Source organism: Cnephaeus nilssonii (genome assembly GCF_951640355.1).
Source record: "Cnephaeus nilssonii genome assembly, chromosome: 1".
NCBI classification, from domain to species: Eukaryota; Metazoa; Chordata; class Mammalia; order Chiroptera; family Vespertilionidae; genus Cnephaeus; species Cnephaeus nilssonii.
This window is the reverse complement of record NC_137072.1, coordinates 94,140,094-94,159,442: the sequence shown is the minus strand read 5'-3', so window position 1 is coordinate 94,159,442 and position 19,349 is coordinate 94,140,094. Positions and strand designations below refer to the sequence as shown.

Here is a 19,349-nt window from a genome sequence, read left to right as displayed (position 1 = left end):
ATTTTGACTAGATTCTGGAAAATAAGACTGAAAGGTTATGGGATTTTGCAGAGGAATTTAATTCAGTCCTATGTATAATCTCCTAATACTGTATTTAAATTAATCTAAAATTAGGGCAATGCAGAATTTCTTTAATATGTTTTTTTAATTGAATTTAGAGAGAGAGAGGAAGGCAGAATGCGCACACAGGGATGGGAGGGAGAGGAGGAGAGAGAGAAAGAGAAAGAGAGAGAGAGAGAGAGAGAGAGAGAGAGAGAGAGAGAGAGAGACATGGATCGGTTGCCTCTGGTGCACACCTGGACTGAGGACTGAACCTGCAACTGGGTATGAGCCCTGACCAGGAATCAAGTCAGCGACCTTTCAGTGCATAGGATGATGCTCAACCAATTGAGCCACATGGGCCAGGGCTTTTTGTTTGTTTATTTGTTAATCCTCACCCAAGGATATTTTTACATTGATCTTTTAGACAGAATGGAAGGAAGGGGGAGAGAGACAGAGAGAAGCATCGATGTGAGAGAGACACATCGATTGGTTGCCTTTCGACTGGGGCCGGGGATTGAGTAAGCAACCAAGGTATGTGTCCTGGACCAGAATCGAACCCAAGACACTATGGTCTATGGACTGATGTTCTACCCACTAAGCCAAACCAGCTAGGGCAATGCAGAATTTATACGAAGTTTCAATAATTAAAAACTACATTACTCTGCTAAAACCAATGGGATATTTGTAGATCTTCAGAAGTGATGCAGAAGCAATTAATACTATAGATTATACCTCTTATTAGAGTCATTATGTAATTATCACAATTAGTAATTAGAATTTATATAATACTTTTTATGAAAAAAAACCTCAAATCCTTTCATAGGGTAAAATTATCTTTAATTTTACTCAGAAAAAGAAAAGCAAATTATTCATTTAAAAAAAAATAGTTATTAATGCCTCAGCTGGTTTGGCTCAGTGGACAGCGCATTGGCCTGTGGACTGAAGGGTTCTGGGTTCGATTCCAGTCAAGGGCACATGCCCGGGTTGCAGGCTCCATCCCCAGTAGGGGGTGTGCAGGAGGCAGCTGATCAATGATTCTTTCATCATTGATGTTTCTCTCTCTCTCTCTCTCCTTCTCCCTTCCTCTCTGAAATCAAAAAAAATAAAATAAAAAGTAGTTATTATCTTTATCAAATTAAGGAATCAATAAAATATAAATTTAAAAAGTAGTTATTAAATTATTTTAATGAACAATGTTAATGAAAAAGGCAGACTATTCAATAAATATGGTAACACAAAACAAAATGTTTTAATTGTTAAATATTAACAGTATCTACCACATTATTTTCTGAGTAAAAACTTAAGTAACTTATTACCACATTAAACTTAAGTAACTTATTACCACATTTTACATTATAAATCATTACTATTTCTTTCTCATGGAATACAAAATGACTACTTTTTTATTAATATAGTTTTGACCCATAAAATATAAGCCTATAAGATTAGAAAGAACCACAGTAAACATAAACTCCTGGGCCTTAAGTATATTTAGTTGGGTTTCATTGTGGCCTGATAAATCTTTTTTTAGAGAGAGAAAGAGAAAGAAAGAAACACTGATTTGTTGTTCCACTTACTTATGCATTCATTGGTTGATTTTTGTATGTGCTCTGACCAGGGTTCAATCACGCAACCTTGGCTTATCCATACAATGCTCTAACCAACAGAACCACCTGGCCAGGACTTCACCTTACAATTTTTTGACTTAACAATGATGCGAAAGCGATATGCATTCAGTAGAAACTGTACTCTTGAATTTTGATGTCTTCCCAGGATAGCAATACATAGTACCATACTTTCTCATGATTCTGTTCAGCAGCAATGATCATGAGAGACACCAGTGTAATGTGTTGCCAGTGTTTTTTGGATATCATGTTTTGCATCCCATCAAGTCTACAAAACATCTGTGTTTACTGTTTCTGGTGAGAAAAGGAAGGCAATTGCTCTTGAGATAGAACTCGAGATAACGGTCCAACTGTCAGCTAACTTAAGTGTTCTGAGCATGTTTAAAATAGGCTTTGCTAAGTTATGATGTAGATTAGGTATATTAAATGCATTTTTGACTCACAATAGTTCTAACTTATAAAGGGTTTACCTGGATGTAACCCCATTCATAAAACGAGGAGCACCTGTACTGCTCTGAACCTTTACTATTCACAATCCTTGACCCAACACTTCCTTTTATCATCTTCCAAGTATTCTGGGCACATACAAAAATTCCAATGAAACAAACTTGTGATACTAAACACTAAATATGAAAGGCACCATTTACCAATCCAAGGTTTACCTGATATAAATACAATAATCCAAGAACTATAACAGACTTATATGAATATTATAAACATCTGTAGTTTTGTTTTTACTGAATACCACTTTTTAATTTTACTATTATGTTATGGTAGCCATAGTAAAATTAGAAAGTAGAGAAAAAGATTACCCATAAACTCACTGCACTAATACAACCATTATTAATATTCTAATTTACTTCTTTCCAGTCATTTTCCTGGTCATACTTGACATAACTGTAACTATAACGCCCATGATATCCAATACTGTATATCTAAATTTTTTCACTTAATTTCCATCAGTTTTGATCGTAGACTTTTTACATCAATACTAAGTTATTTCACAAAACCAGTAAGAAAACAAAGAACATAAGAACAAAGAGTTGTATAATATGGTTTACCTCATAAATAGGGAGCGTAGGAGAGTTCCATGCATTGATTCTTGATTCATTGACATCAACAACCGTTACCGTGATTTCAGGGCACATCTGAGCTATGACACTACACGTGGGTCCTCCAACATAGCCCGCACCGATGCAACAGATCTTCTTAATTTCAAACATGACTGGACTAGAAGAAAAACAGTAAGACTGTTCTACTATTGAAAACTGAAAACTTAAAATCACATTGCATATTCATCACAAAATAAAAATTGTCAAGGTGCCATATCTGGAAAGATTTCCTACATTCACACTCATTAAGAATTATGAAAATAGTAATAAAGAATAACATTCCAATTGGATGACCAAACCTGTTCTCAGCTGCACTAGTATGAAACATAAGGAAAAAATTACAATAACTGGTATTACTGGAGAAGAGCCACAGAGATTATAATGACCCAATATTTAGAAAGTCAAGAAGCAAAATAAAACCTTACTTAGGTCTCTTAACAAACTAGAACAACTTTGATTGTGGAGGTAAAGTTCAAGGGTGAAATACCAGTGCAATTCCTGCTTAAATAAATGCTGGTATACAAAGGTCAGCCTTGAGACCGGTTTAGACAAACACAGTGATAGTAAGATTAGTTCTGTAGTCCAGAATTGGCCTCTGAGATTATACTCTCTACCCAATTTGGCTTTAGCAGTTTACTTTTAGGTATTTGACAATGATCTTAAACTCAATTTCAAATTTAATCAGAAACCATGAAGTAGTTAAAAGAAAGAAATTTCTGTAGTAACCAAAGCTGTAACAGATATTTTTTTTAATCCTCACCCAAGGATATTTTTTTCCATTGCTTTTTAGAGAATAGAAGGGAGGGAGGGACAGAGAGAGAGAGAGAGAGGGAGAGAAACATCGATGTGAAAGAGACACATAGATTGGTTGCCTCCCACATATGCCCCAATGGGCCAAAGATTGAATCTGCCCTTGACCACCGGGAATTGAACCAACAACCTGATGCTCTTAACCACTGAATCACACTGGCAAGGGCTTGACAGATTTTCAAAAACCATTAGTTAAATGAATTTACACTAATTAAAATTATGAAGGACTAATTTATACATAAGATTGTCAGTTTATTCATTATAGTGAGAACAAAAACTGTCAAACTGATCAAATTCTTAGAATTTTACTCCTTGTCAAGACCTCGGACATCTAATTCATGGATTCCAAAGAAAAGAAAAATGATAATCAGAGAGTTCAATAACTTTTTAGTATATTCCTACATGGATCAGAGAAGGCTGATCTGGAAGGCTGATCTAATTACCATGCCGGGCAAGTATATCCCTAATCTCCATTGGTTCTCTGGGTAGATTTCCCTACTGGAAACAAATGAGCGAACCAAACCATAAAAGTATCCTGGTCTGTATTATTAACAATTAACCCTGGCTTATAAATTGATCGTTAGTAGTCATAAATAGCAGATATCAACTCATAGAGTCTAATCTCTAATAACTTTTTAAAACTGTATAAAGAAACAGAAGTTTAGTAAAACAATAAATACTAGAGGCCTGGTGCATGAAAATTCATGCACTGGAGGGGGGTCCCTCAGCCCGGCCTGCCCCCTCTCACAGTCCGGGAGCCCTCAGGGGCGAGTGGCGACCCGGTGATCAGGGGAAGGCAATGCCCCATCACACCTCTGCTGCTGCCACTGCCGGCAGTGCAAGCCTTGGCCGGACTTGGTTACCTGAGCCTTAGGCGGCCCTGGGTAGCTAGGCAGCCGCCATCAAGGCTTGCCTGTGCCTTGGGCCGGCTCTGGGCGGCTGGGGGCTGAGGGGACTGGGGAACTCCAGAGGCAGGCACCCTTGCGGGGCTGAAGGGACTGGGTGCCACCATCTTTGAGGGTGTGGCAGTCAATTAGCATATTCCTTCTTTACTGGCTGTGGGCGCCACTATCTTTGAGGGTGGGGCAGTAAATTAGCATATTCCCTCCTTATTGGCTGTGGGCGCCACCATCTTTGCACCAGCATGAGGGGCAATTAGCATTTTCCCTCTTTATTAGATAGGATGAGCAGAAAGCAATACTCTTAGTGATATACATACAAAGAAATTTTTTTAATTTGTTTTTTGTTTTGAATAGGTAATGCATTCATATGGTTCAAAAATTAAATCCATATAACAAGGTATATACTCTAAGAAGTCTCATGCCTACCCCATCCCTATCTACTTTTTTCCTACAAGCAACTCCTTTATTAGATTTTGTGTATCCTTCCAGTATTTTTAACACAAGTAAATATATAGTAAATTCTAATAATTTTTTCTTCCTAAATTCAAATTATAGAATACCATATACACTATCAACATTTGTTTTATTTTCCACTGAATGCATTCTGAAATCCTATGCATTTCCTCTCCTTTCTCTTACTTTTTTAAAAAAAGTTATACTGTATTTCATTGTGTGGATGTACTTACCAAAGCCATGCTAAATCTGGTATTCTCTCCTTAATAATCTAATTAAGTGGATTGACAGTTTCCTATCATGTGAAGCCATAAAAATACAGTATTCTTGCCCCGCTGGCATGGCTCAGTGGTTGAGTATCGGTCTATGAGCCAGGAAGTCATGGTTCAAGTCCCAGGAAGGGCACATGCCCGGGTTGTGGGCTGATCCCCAGTGTGGGTTGTGCAGGAGGCAGCCTATCGATAATTCTCTATCATCATCGATGTTTCTAGTACTCTCCCTCTTCCTTCCTCTCTGAAATCAATTAAAAATATTTTTAAAAATGATATTCTTATTAAACATTTAGGATTACAAGATTCACCTCAGCAAAAATTCAAAATTAACTTTTGGCAACCATCCATCTTTCATTTTTTCACCCTTCTTCTCCTTTTCAGTTCTGCTCTTTACCACTGTCCATGCCTCAAGTGCCCTCTACACCAGGAGAAAGAAAAACTACATGGGAGGGAAAGACTGCAATGGGGTAGCTGACTGGCTAAAGCTCCCACCTGTGGGAAGGGGACTTCTGACTCTGGAACAGGTTTACCAAAGATGTGTCTCCAGCATTCGCTGCTGTTGTTTCCACCTCTACAATAGAAAAGGCTCAGCATCTGTTTTCAAAAAAATTGCTTCAAGCCCTAATCGGTTTTGCTCAGTGGATAGAGCATCAGCCTGCAGACTGAAGGGTCCTGAATTCGATTCCAGTCAAGGGCACATGCTCGGGTTGTGGGCTCCATCCCCAGTAGGGAGCTTGCAAGAGGCAACTGATCAACGATCCTCTCTCATCATTGATGTTTCTATCTCTCTCTCCCTCTCCCTTCCTCTCTGAAATCAATAAAAAAATACATTTTTAAAAAATTGCTTCAACTTACTTTAGGCATATTCCCATCTTCACCTTCATGAAAAATTAATATTTCCAATTTAAGGGTCTACTGTGTAGGCATAGCAGAGAATTTAGCCATAGAGGGATACAGGACCTGACACTTAGTATTTAACAATTTATTTTAGGGAATGATTCAATGTTACACCCTACTATGTAACAGCCACTACTGTTCTACCAGTATGTACCTAAAAGTGAACATGGCAGATACAGTTCCTACTTTTATATGGCTATATTCTAGGAGCGCACACAGACAAAATAATGGCAGTTGTGACACATTCAATATAAAGGAAATAATCATGTAGGAGACAGGGAGGGAGGGAGGGAAAAGCTATCTGTGGAGAAAGGACTACATTAGATCGAGTAGTTAAGGAGGACTCTCTGAGAAAATGACTTTTAAGCTGACTTAAAAGTTGAAAAGGAGCTAGTTGCACCCAGATAACATGGCTAAATTATACAAGGCAGTATAAACAATAAATGACAAAATGAATGTTAAAGTGTATGGGGGGTGGGGGGTGGGGGGGAGTCAAAATAGTAAGGCATCTACATCAAGGCAAATGTAAAATCTAAGCTTGACCTAAAGAATAAGTAAGATATAGAAAGTATAGATTAGTGGGGGAGGACATTCCAGATGAGAAGAGAATAAATAAGGACTTACAGACAGAAATGAGTCCAAAGATGTGAGATCTGTCTCGCTGGACAAAAAAATAGATGTTAAGAAGTAGTGAGTAGCCCTAGCTGGTTTGGCTCAGTGAATAGAGCGTCGGCCTGCAGACTGGAGGGTCCTGGGCTCGATTCTGGTCAAGGGCACATGCCTGGGTCACAGGCTCGATCCCCAATGGGGGGGCATGCAGGAGGCAGCCAATCAATGATTCTCTTTCATCATTGATGTTTCCATCTCTCTCTCCCTCTCCTTCCTTTCTGAAATCAATAAAAATATATTAAAAAAAAAAAAAAGATGTAGTGAGCAGTAATAATTGTCTCCTAGAATGGAAATGAATTGAAAGTGGGTCTTTTTTTTTTTTTAACACATTTTATTGATTTTTTACAGAGAGGAAGGGAGAGGGGGAGAGAGTTAGAAACATCGATGAGAGAGAAACATCAATCAGCTGCCTCCTGCACACCCCTACTGGGGATGTGCCCGAAACCAAGGTACATGCCCTTGACCCGAATCGAACCTGGGACCCTTGAGTCTGCAGACCGACGCTCTATCCACTGAGCCAAACTGGTTAGGGATGAAAGTGGGTCTTGAATGCCTCTTTCAGGAAAGCATGGCCATAAAAATCCATGAGACTACAATTTAATGACTTAAGGTAAAATGGCGAAAGTAACCTAAGAATCAATGGCATTAATGTAGCTAAAATCTAATAACTCCACTGAAAAAAAAGGGGGGCTGGGGAAACAAAGGGAATAATCACCCTGAAAAGAGGGAGTTAAGAACAAGAATGACATTGTTTATTTCAGTCCTGTCTACATAAGAGCACACAGAATCTGAAAGTCAGAAGTATTCTGATTTCAGAGAATAGGGCAAAAACAGGCTTTCCCAATGCTTGGATGGCATATTCCCCAAAATTCTTTGTTCTGATTCTATGCTGCCTTATGAATTCAGATTTCCAGGAACCGTAATACTAGAAAGTGATGGCCTGGATTTGAGACACAAGTATTCCAGGCACTGAAATAAAATTTCTCTACTGTAATCACAAAGTTCCATTCTAGTAGAACTCATCAGTCCTTTATGACCTTAATCATCATAAGTTAACATTTAAAGCCTCATTAACTTTGGGTTCATGGAGGGGGGGGGTGTGGAACTACCTTCCAGATATGTAAGGCTGAAGATCAAGTCCTAAACTTGTAAGAACACTGTAACACCCTTACTGGACAGCTAGCCAACCTCTCTCTCTAAGTAAAACCAATAAATCTAGAATACGTAAAAAGTGTCATCTCTAAGTATTTTTGGACCAGAGGATTTCTTTGGGTTACCACTTAATCCCATAGTTGAGAGGTTAATAGGGAATCCTATGCCCTCAATCTCAAGCAAAACAGGTGCTGGCTGCACATGCTTAAAAATGCAGAGAGTAATGCTGAACTTGAGGTTTTAGATATAGTCTCAGGTCATTGAGCACATCCCGGTGAACAAAGTTCCTAAGATGCAGCATAGAACTTACAGATCTCATGGGCAGATTAACCCACACAGGAGCTCAGGGGATCCTACTGAAAAAGAGCTGATTGTTCCTAAACTAGAAGAGGAGGTCACACAGAAGAAAACGATAACCAGAAGAAACAAAAATTTATGGCCAGAGAGTAAATTCAGCATAAAATAAATGCTAATAAAAGCAAATAATAATAATTTAAAAAACATGGATTGAATGTGTACATGAGGCAACTTGAGCTCAAGAAGTTCATAGTTTAATAAGGTACTCCCAGTTCGTATCTGTTGCTGTTCGCCTCGATACCTAGAACAGTAGGCTCTCAATATGTATTAATTGAATGAATAACTCTCCATGAGGGTCTACCTTTATAAATGAAGACTATTATTTTAATATCTTTAGCTCAGATGGCTGATCATAGTATTTTTGCAGAAACTGCCCAGAAACCTATCATCTTCTCCTCTTTAGACAGAACTTCAGTATGTCTTCCCAGTTATTTCTTTTTTTTTTTAATATATTTTATTGATTTTTCACAGAGAGAAAGGGAGAGGGATAGAGAGCCAGAAACATCGATGAGAGAGATACATCGACCAGACGCCTCCCGCACACCCCCCACCAGGGATGTGCCCGCAACCAATGTACATGCCCTTGACCGGAATCGAACCTGGGACCCTTCAGTCCGCAGACCGACGCTCTATCCACTGAGCCAAACCGGTTTTGGCTTCCCAGTTATTTCTTAACCACCTTGACTGCAAGGCTGTATTCAGCTTGCCTCGCGTACAACAGATGGAGTAAACGACTGATAGCAGGTGGACCTGTATTATAGAATTACGTATGTTCTGGGATCCCTGTATTGCTATTTCATAAGAAGTGTGGCTGTTAATGACAATGGGAAAATTACGAAGAAGTTAGATGTATAATCTGTGCAAATACAAATAAATTATCTTCGGAAATTTCAATAAAATTTTCAATAATCTTTAATAGGGAGCTTGATACAGTGTTACTAATATACTTTCCCCGACACAGATGTCTTCTGATTCCATTTCTTATTTCTACTTTTTTGTACCTTCTGACCCTCCCTACTGGGCTATCAGGGAAATGGGAATGTTTGCTTTATAAGTCAGTTTGAAATGAGTTTTTTACCTCTGTATTTTGGGAAAGTCACAACAAACCAGGTGATTCCAAAACTACTCTTCACTTAAAATTTTACAAATCGAGGTCAATATTTCTACCTACAATATGTGGCTAACAGACAGGGAAGGTCCTACTACAATCTAAACTACATATAATCCCTCCACCTCCACCCCTCTCTTCAGTATACTCTGCACAAAGCAATGGACTAACTATAGCTGGATATGTCAACTTCACAAATCATTTTAGTCATTTTCAAAAGTTATATACTAACAGATGCCTGACCCAGGAAAAATACTAATCAGTGAGAGAGTGCTAATGTTATATCTAAAGGGTTTTTTTTTTAGCTGTGGAAATAGTGAGAGACTGGATGGAATAGGCTTCTTAGTTATAGATTTTTATGTTAGGGAAAGAAGTACAGTGGTCAGAGAAGAAATGTGATCCTTCCCATCAGGATTGTCTACCACTTACCTTTAACTAGATGCTGGGTATTAACAAGCACATCTCAGAGCAGACAGTAAGCTCTTTCATTTCCAGAACCCCCCTGCAGAAACAGACCAGACTACTGTTCTCTATTTCTTAGGGGATTTGAAGAAACTCAAAGACTCACTATGTCTTCGAGGGCAATCAATGGACAGCCCTCCTCTGTACATACATCCATAAAAAGCTCCCAACCAGTGAATCCCTCTTTTCTAGATTCCAGAATTCTCAACCCTACTCCATTATCTTCCTATTTAAGAGGTATAATTTATCAAGTAATCCTGCAAACATGATCTCCTAAAGCACCCAAGACAGGCCTTCCCTGACATGAAATAAAACCATTTCTATGGAGTAGAGGCAACAATGCATTCCAGGACAGCCCATACAGATGCCACAAGAGAATGCCTTGGGATTTCGCCCTCAACAGGGCTTTCTGGCTTCGTTTTCTCGTTAGTTTCTTAAAGAAGAGCCAATGGAGTGAAGAAAGCAGCAGCCTGCCCAGGTGAGCAGACTGCACACAAACAAAAGACCATGCAGGATTCTGAGACCAAAATGGGGTCCCTAACCAGAGGACTGCTTCCTTCGGTGGGCGTTCGGCTTTCTGGGGGGGCCGGGGAAACCTCCTTTACTTCAACTCAGAAAGTGAGAAAAAGCACAAGGATCTGCGACTGGAAGACTCGCGAGTCTGGGATAAAAAGCCCAAGCAATACCATCCCAGGGCAGCAGATCCAAAAGGCGATTCCCGCCCAGAGCCTAACGGAGGAGACGGGGGTCTTGAGACAGAAAGCCCGGCGCTGAGCGCTGGGAGGGACCTTGGAGCAGCGCGCACACCCCAGCCCCGCTCCCTGCACATGCGGGACCCCGGAGCATCCCGACGGGGCGGCGAGCCGTCCCGGGAAAGGCGCTTACCCCCTTCCAAGCGCCGAGCGCGGCTTCCACCCCGGTCCCCACGGCTCGGACAGCTCCTCCCTCTGGGCCGCACTGCAGCCGCTCCGCCAGGTCTCCTCTCCCTGCAACGAAAGTCCCGGGCCCGGGCCCGTATTTAAAGGCTTCTGCCCGAGAAGGCGGAGGCTTCATTCCCCCGTTGCCAGGCCCTCCTGGACTCCTCTCCCCGCGGCAAGCCTGCTCCTCCTCCCGCCACACCAGGCCGGGGGCCCGCCCCGATTTCCTGCGGGGTTCGGGGTCGGGGCGGGGCGGGGCCAGTCGCAGCTGGGAGGGTCAGGCCACGCCCCTTTCGAGCCTGGGCCAATCCGCTCTGGCCAGGTCGGCGGCCCCGCCCCTGCCGCGAACGGCTCTGGGCGGAGCTGCGTGCGCAGCGGTCCTCTCGGGCTGCTGGGCCGGGCCCCTGGCGCGTCACCGCCTTGGTTGCCTGAGGCGCTGGGATCACGGTTGCGGCCCGCTTCCCTCCCGGTCGCCGGGTGTTGGCTAACGGTCCGCGCTGAGGCGCTGCCGCATGCGCACCAGGTCAGGCATGCTTCGGGGCTACGGGAGGGGAAGGGGGAGACTGATCCCGCTGCAGCCCGAGGGGACCGGAAGGTCCGGGCCCCCCTTCCGGTCTCCCCAGGAGCCCCGAGGGCCGGCCTTGTCTTTGGCCCGCTAGATCGAGGGTCAGACGGGGCCGGCGGCTGACTCCCCTCCCACGCCCTCCAGGCCCGCCTCACCCTGCGGGCGGGCGGCCTAAGGTTGAGTCAGATCCGGCCCGACTCGCCGCTTCTGGGAAGGAGAAGCCTGACGTCTGGGGGATGCTGAGTCCTGTCGTGACTGGACCACTTGGTGCCCCCGCCCCATCCCCTGGGAGGAGAAGCGGGACACCCACGCCCTTCGGAGGTGTTTTGTAGAGTTGAAACTCCGGCCAAATTCAGGATCTGGGGCGCCTGTGCATGATACTTAGCGGAATATGCAACATGGAAGTCCCGTGTCTGAGGGAGGGTACAATGAACACATGGAGCCTGCCCGCTTTTAATGTGGAAGGCAGGTCTGTTTCTCTGGTGACCATCCCAAGGTCATTTAAACCTCAAATCAAAGCAGTCATGACATTTGGTTTCCCTCATTAAGAATTCCATCAGGGGCCCCAGCCGGTTTGGCTCAGTGGATAGAGCATCGGCCTGCGCACTGAAGGGTCCCGGGTTCCATTCCAGTCAAGGGCACATGCCCAGGTTGTGGGCTCGATCTCCAGTGTGGGGCGTGCAGGAGGCAGCCAATCAATGATTCTCATCATTGATGTTTCTATCTCTCCCTCTCCCCTTCCTCTCTGAAATCAATAAAAATATGTTTTTAAAAAAGAATTACATCAGGTATCAATCTGTACTAGAAGTCAAAGCATTTTTAGATATGTCATGAAATCCATCAGAAGATTATAAAGACCTTCAAATACTGCATAGATGATGTTTTTCTTGATAGGATCATGATGACGACTTTTAAAAAGCTGTTGAATGTTGACTAAATAAAATAATTTGCTGTGACTTGTATAAAGTGTGATAGTATACATAGGCGTTGTACACTCTATGCAGTTAAATTCTATCATCCATCAAATATTTAGTGCATTAAGACATTATCCTAGAAACCAAAGATGCAAAATGAATCAAGACCCAATTCCTTCTTCCAAACTCCCAGGCTAGTAGGAGAGAGAAATGAACACATAAATAATTGCAATGCATGTAATACCATAATAGAGGGTATCATTTTTAACTTGGCATATAGATTTGTTACCTATTACAATTGGCTAATAAAAAATAAAATAATGTACTTTTCTATTCTTCCCCTTCTTATGAATTCAACATTTTTCCACCTATTAATCACTTTACATTCTTTGTTAGTATTTTGATAATAATCACAATCTTCACAGTAATCAGTAAAATCTCAGAAATTAAATCAGAATATCAATATTAACTAGAAGGGACCTTTAGATCTAGGATAGCCATTCTCAAGATGCACTGACAGTCTTTGAGACCCTTTCAAGGGATCCAGGGCGTCAAAACATTTTCAAGATAAAACTAATGTTACTTGCTTTATTCACTCTCATTCTGTTACAAACATATTGGAATTTGCTAGAGGCTCGTTGACATTGTAATATATTGAAAGCACACTTTCAGATTTACAAAACTGTCAAGCACGACCTGGCTGGTGTGCTCACTGGTTAGAGCATTCGAAGGGTCATGGGTTCATTTCCCGGTCAAGGGTATGTACCTAGGTTGCAGGTTCCTTCCCAGCCCCAGTCAGGGTGCGCAGGAGGCAACCAATCAATGTGTCTCCCTCACATCAAAGTTTCTCTTTCTCTCTCCCTTCCACTCTCTCTCAAAGTCGACGGAAAAAAATATCCTCAGGTGAGGATTTTTAAAAAGTTGGGCAATACCAGTCTTCTTACTAATTTTTTATTTGGCAATATAGTAATTTTTAAAATATATTTTATTGATTTTTTTTTTTTTTACAGAGAGGAAGGGAGAGGGATAGAGAGAAACATCGATCAGCTGCCTCCTGCACACCCCCCACTGGGGATGTGCCCGCAACCAAGGTACATGCCCCTGACCGGAAATGAATGAAGGAAAGCCCCAGCTGGCAGCCGGAAGGCCCCAATAGGCCCTGATCGCTGGCCAGGCCTAGGGACCCTATCGGTGCAAGAATTTCATGCACCAGGCCTCTAGTAATATATAACCATCTCAGTAATTTATAGAACTTTTGCTTCCCAAGTATTGTCCAGTTTACCTATATGTTGCTTTTTTCTTCTTCCCTCCATATAATTTTTTTCAACTTGCACAGACCCTCTGCAATTTTCCTAGTTCCTTTCAGTTTTTTATTAACTCATTCAGAACTTTAGCACCGCCTATTTTCTTTCTGTTTTTTAGACCCACCTATTTTCAATTCTGTGTTACCCAAACCATATAATTTCTTCCAATTTAATTAGGATTCTTAATTCTTAGAAACCTTGACCTTTTTGGTGACAAGTAATTTACATTCTTCAGATTAGCAATACATTCATATTTTTAAGAGATATCTTTCAAATAAAATACAAGACATTCATTAACAGATTTAAATCCATCCTCTAGATTCTCTGTAATAAGAAGCCAAAAGTAGGCAAACTCTGATTAATTAATATTTCAGTATCCTATTATTTCAGAATACATAGATATTTAATAATTTTTACTATTAAACCCAGCAAAACTCCAAAGTTTCAAGTTACCAAGGGCTTTGGAAAACTATGTTTAGGTGTATATACAATTATTACTGAAAAGCTTTTTCGAAACCCTTCATTTTAATTACATTTATTTATTATGTCTTACAACTTTATGAGATTTTTAAAGCCAATTATTACCCAAGGCATTTTCTTGGCAGATTTTATAACAGGGATAACATGACAGTGGCAGCTTTTAGGGGGCTGGAGAAAGGGGGTGAAGGGAGAAGGTTTATTTCTCATATTTTTCTTTCTGAGTAGAATCCTTATGATTTAACAACATGAAATCTTACATATAAGAAGAGATTTTATCCTACTTCAAAACAAAAACAACCCCTAAAGTAAATAAATGAGTACTCTCAAAAGGGGAGACCGGGACATTAGCCACACTAACCCAAGCACAGCAAGTGACCTTTGGTCTGAGTGGTGCAAAGCCCAAACAGCAGAGACACAGGGTTCCCTGTGTTCATAAAATGGTGAAGAGCAAACTAAATCTCCAAAAGATAAGAAAGCAAGCAACGAACACCTGTAACCAAAGTTGCATTACAGACAAGATATCTCACTATAGCTAAGTGTTTCAGGCGGCTAATGCCTTGAGAGGGAGGTAGGGAGGGTCCCCAAGATTAAGAACTCTTGGCAGCAACTGGGAAGTCCCTGCAATCCCTGCCACAGGTTCAGCCCACCATAAGCAGCTGGGGACCTCAGCAAAGTGGGATATGCCCTCATCTTTAAAACAAATTAAACCAAACAACAAAGAGACACAAAACAACAATCCAAAGACACTCTTATGTACAATATTTACAGGCACACACAACCCACAGACAAGAGCTTTACACTGTGCTTCTTATCTTTCCAGCCACAGAAACCTCAGAATGTCCTGTTTAAAAAAAAAATTAAAAATTAAAAACCCACTGAAGCAGAGCAATGTCTCTTGCTACGCAGAGCTGATCAGGCTTGCTCAGAAGAGGGCAGTGAATGCCTCTGGTGCTATACACAGTGCTTCCCGTGCCTTCCAAAGAAGCCCAGATGAGAGGCAGCAAATGCTTCTCATGTCATACAAAAGTGCTTAATTTAACTTAAGTGGAAGGATGGGAATTGCCAGGGCTGAGAGTGGGACTCCACAGGAAAATTCCTGGCCACGCTGCAAAGAGAGTCCCGAATTTCAGCCCCAGGAACCCTCAGTCCAGACAGCAAGTGGGATCCCCAGTACTCACCTCAGAGGAGTCCCCCACTTGTAATCCCACCAGAGTTGCCAGCAAATGATACTGGACCAACAAATGGGTCCAGGCTGCCTATCCCTACTTGAGCCAATTAAGCAGAGACAGGGTTGAATCATATGAGCATTTATTCCAATAATGCCGGCAGTATGGGAGAGCAGCAGGTCATCCACAAAAATCTGCTCTAGCACCTCCTACTAGCTGGCTGACTACATAGACTAGGAGCCCAGTGCGCGATTCGAAATTGTACAGCGCCACCCACCCTCAAGTCGCGGGTCCCGCTCTGCCTCCCTCCCCAGGGCCCCGCAGCAGGGGTGGCCGCGGCCGCTGCTGGTCCCGCCCTGCCTCCCTCTCCGGCCCTTGAAGTAGCTGAGGCAGCTGCTGATCAGGCCTTCCCCCAGTGCAGGTGCGCGGAGGCTGCGTGCGCAACCTCCTCCTGTCCGGTCTACCCGTTACAGCGTCTCAGTTAATTAGCATATTTCTCTATTTTTTATATATAGATAGATAAGGAAGACATGCAAGGGAGTGGGGTGGGGGTGACTGCAGAGTCTGTGGTCTGTGAGTCTTCTTCCAGAATTTTGAAGTCTGACGGATAACAAGATAGTTACTTTTCCATGGTGTTAAAACCCACCTCCACCAGCCAGTTCCTGGGACCCGAGAATGGTCAGCATTCCTGAGGCAAACTCCCAGAGGGGGTCAGGGTCTAGGCACAGCAACCAAATCAAAGTGAGTCTTGTCCTTTGTTCTCAAAATGCATTTTCTTTCCTGAGAAGTGGACCCATCTGGGCCCCAAGGTGTCTCTTTTTACACCTCTGTTTTTCTTCTGAGAATCAGGACACTCTGGCCATATAAATTATAACACTGATTCTTTTAAAAACAACCTGAATATTATACAAGACTACTACATTTTTCTAGAGAGACTGGATAAAATTGACAGATAAAACTTACAAGATTTATTCAATAAAGTACTTCAATTTAGTTTTATCAAATCCTACATTTTCTTTTTTTATATTTTTTTCTCAGAATGCTTCATGAATGTTTTATTATTATTATTATTGATTTTTAGAGAGAGACAGAAAAGGAGAGGGATAGAGAAAAACATCATTGATCAGCTGCCTCCTGCACGCCCCCTACCAGGGATTAAGCCTGACAACCAGGCATGTACCCTGACTGGGAATTGAACCAGCAACCTCTTGGTTCATGGGACCATGCTCAATCACTGAGCCACACCGGCCCGGCAATTCTTTTATTTTCCAAGCTGTCTAATCACACTGACTCTAGCATTCTGGACAGCAGCTGGGGTTACAATTATCTTAATGCTTTGGAGCTATCCAAGTCTTGTCTACAATTCCTGCAAAATCTCTTGTCTGCAATTCAGCAAAAAAAAAAATGATCTTGCAGTCACTTAATGGCTTTACCCAAAGATTGTATTAAAATAAATGTGGAAGTAAAAATGATAACCCAGCTTTTTTTCTATTAAGCCAGCCATTAAAAAGACTTGCAAAATGTAAAGCAGTGCCACTCTTCTAAGTTCTCATTTTGGAAAATGGTTATCTTTTTTTTTTTAGTTAAAGCATTTTATTATATTAACATGTATTGGGTTTATTGTTATTTTAAAATATTTGATATTTTAAATGTTTTGATTTGGGATACAACACAGTAAATAATGATAGACATAACCCATATAAACAAAAGCTCTTTGGGGTCCCCAAACCAGAGTGTTTGAGAATCACTATAAGCTATCACTAAATGCTATAGCCTTTGTCATATTTTAGTTGTGAGAATAGCTTAAAATTCTAATGAATTGCTTACCTTAACATTAAGCTGGAATCACACAAAGCTACTTTAACATTTTTTCCCCAAGGCTAAAACACTATTGACAATACTAAATATTCTTATTTAGCACACAATAAGATTGCTGCAATAAAAATATAAGTTTGAGAACTGGGTGAAAATTAGAGTAATTTTAAAAATTGTCAGCCATCTTCAACAAAAACACTCTTTGAATATCTGATGCTTTCATATATTAGCATAAACAATTATTAATATGAGAGGGCAAAGGATTTCAACCTTAACTGCTGCCAGTTTACATCTATGTGAATAAGCTCTTAAAATATTGTGACAATGAAAAAAATTGCTTGGATGTTGTGGAGGAAGAAAATTATCAGCCCTACCCATTCTTTTTTAAAAAATATATTTTTTATTACTTTCAGAGAGGAAGAGAAAGGGAGAGATAGAAACATCAATGATGAGAGGAAATCATTGATCGGCTGCCTCCTGCATGCCCCCTACTGGGGATCTAGCCTGCAACCTGGGAATGTGCCCTGACTGGAATTGAACCGTGACCTCCTGGTTCATAGGCTGATGCTCAACCACTGAGCCACACTTGCCAGGTGAGCCCTACCCATTCTTCAATAGAAAAACTATAATTTTCTTTTTTAATTTAAATTTATTGGGGTGACATCCTATATAATAAAAGGCTAATATACAAATCGACCCAATGGCGGAACAACTGGTCACTATTACGCACACTGACCACCAGGGGGCAGACGCTCAATGCAGGAGCTGCCCCATGATGGTCAGTGCACTCCCACAGGAGGAGCACCGCTCAGCCAGAAGCCGGGCTCACAGCTGGTGAGTGCAGTGGTGGTGATGGGAGCACTAAGGATGTCTGACTGCCGGCTTAGGAGCGGGCCTAAGCCATCAGGGACATCCCCCAAGGGCTCCCGGACTGCAAGAGGGCACAGGCTGGGCTGAGGGACTCCCCCACCCCACCTGCCAAGTGCACAATTTTTATGCATCGGGCCTCTAGTTGGTTAATAAAATTATATAGGTTTTAGGGGTACAATTCTATAATGCATCATCTGTATATTATACTAGAGGCCCGGTGCACAAATTCATGCATGGGTGGGGTCCCTCTGTGTAGCCTGCAGGGATTGGGCCGAAACTGACAGTCCAATACCGCCTGCCACTCCTGCCTACCACTCCCACTCATCCCGGCCCCACTACGCCCAGGCAGTCCTGACTGGGAGAGACTTGCGCTGTCACAGTGGCGCTCACCAGCCATGAGCCCTGCATCTGGTGCCTGTCCCGAGGGGTGTGTGTGTGCAGGACGCGATCAGCCCTCCGGGTGGGCGGTGGGACACCCTTGCCATCCCGGGATCCGGATCCGTCCTGCTGACTTTCGTGCAGGTTGTTGGGAGCCACCTGGCGGCCGCTTTTATATTGTTTCTTCCATGCAGAGCGTCTAGGGAGGGGAAGCGGCCGAGGTGCCCAAGGCCGACTTCCAGGAGGCCTGTGGTGCTGGTGGGATCATGCCAACAGCACCGGTCCAGCAGTGCCTGGCCCATTCTCTGAAGATTGGACCTGTAGGACTACTGAGGGAGGGAGTGGCTGCCGCCGGGCTGGTGGGCCGCCAGGATGGGTCAATCAGCTGAGTGGCACTCCCGCTGTGGGAATGCACTGACGATCAGGGGGCAGTTCCTGCATTGAATGTCTGCCCCCTGGTGGTCAGTGCATGTCATAGCAACCGGCTGACTGGTCATTTGGTTGCTTAAGCTTTTATATATACAGACTAGAGGCCCGATGCACAAAAATTCGTGCAAGAGTAGGCCTTCCTTCCCCCGGCTGCCAGCACCAGCTTCCCTCTGGCACCCGGGACCTGGGCTGCTTCCCTCCTCCTGCCACTGGCAGGCACCAGGGACCTGGGCTGCTTCCCTCCTCTGGCTGCCGGCAGGCACCCAGGACCCGGGCTGGCTTCCCTCTGGCCCCGACTTCGTCAGGAAGGACATCTGGAATGACGTCCGATCTAATTAGCATATTACCCTTTTATTATTATAGAAGATTGTGTGTTCACCACCCCAAGTCCGTAATTTTCAATGCTACTTAGCACAAGATTTTGTTAAGACTGGTATTTTCTGATTTGGCTTTGGCTAACAGAATCATGCTTGACTGAAACTTGAGACTGCCGCCTTTCAATAGGCTGTTGCTAGTAAAAATGGGAAAGTAAGAGAATGTTGACAAAGGTGCAGTGGGAGACAAAACAGAGTAACGTGTAGTCTTTAAGGTTGTTAGATAAAAATGAAGACTGAGAACATTTGCAAGGATAAATCTTAACCCATTTATTG

The 19,349-nt window shown here is 42.5% G+C and overlaps 1 protein-coding gene across 1 annotated transcript in view; it reads right to left on the bottom strand.

The window, feature by feature from the left end:
* UGDH (UDP-glucose 6-dehydrogenase) overlaps positions 1–10,879 on the bottom strand; it is a 30,278-nt gene extending 19,399 nt beyond the window's left edge. The window contains exons 1-2 of the mRNA XM_079768665.1: positions 10,747–10,879; positions 2,729–2,897 (exon numbers count right to left, since the gene is read on the bottom strand). Coding sequence (XP_079624791.1) covers positions 2,729–2,890 — 162 coding nt within the window. The 5' untranslated portion in view covers positions 2,891–2,897; positions 10,747–10,879. The remainder of the gene's footprint in view (positions 1–2,728; positions 2,898–10,746) is intronic.
* Between the last annotated feature and the right edge of the window lie 8,470 nt (positions 10,880–19,349).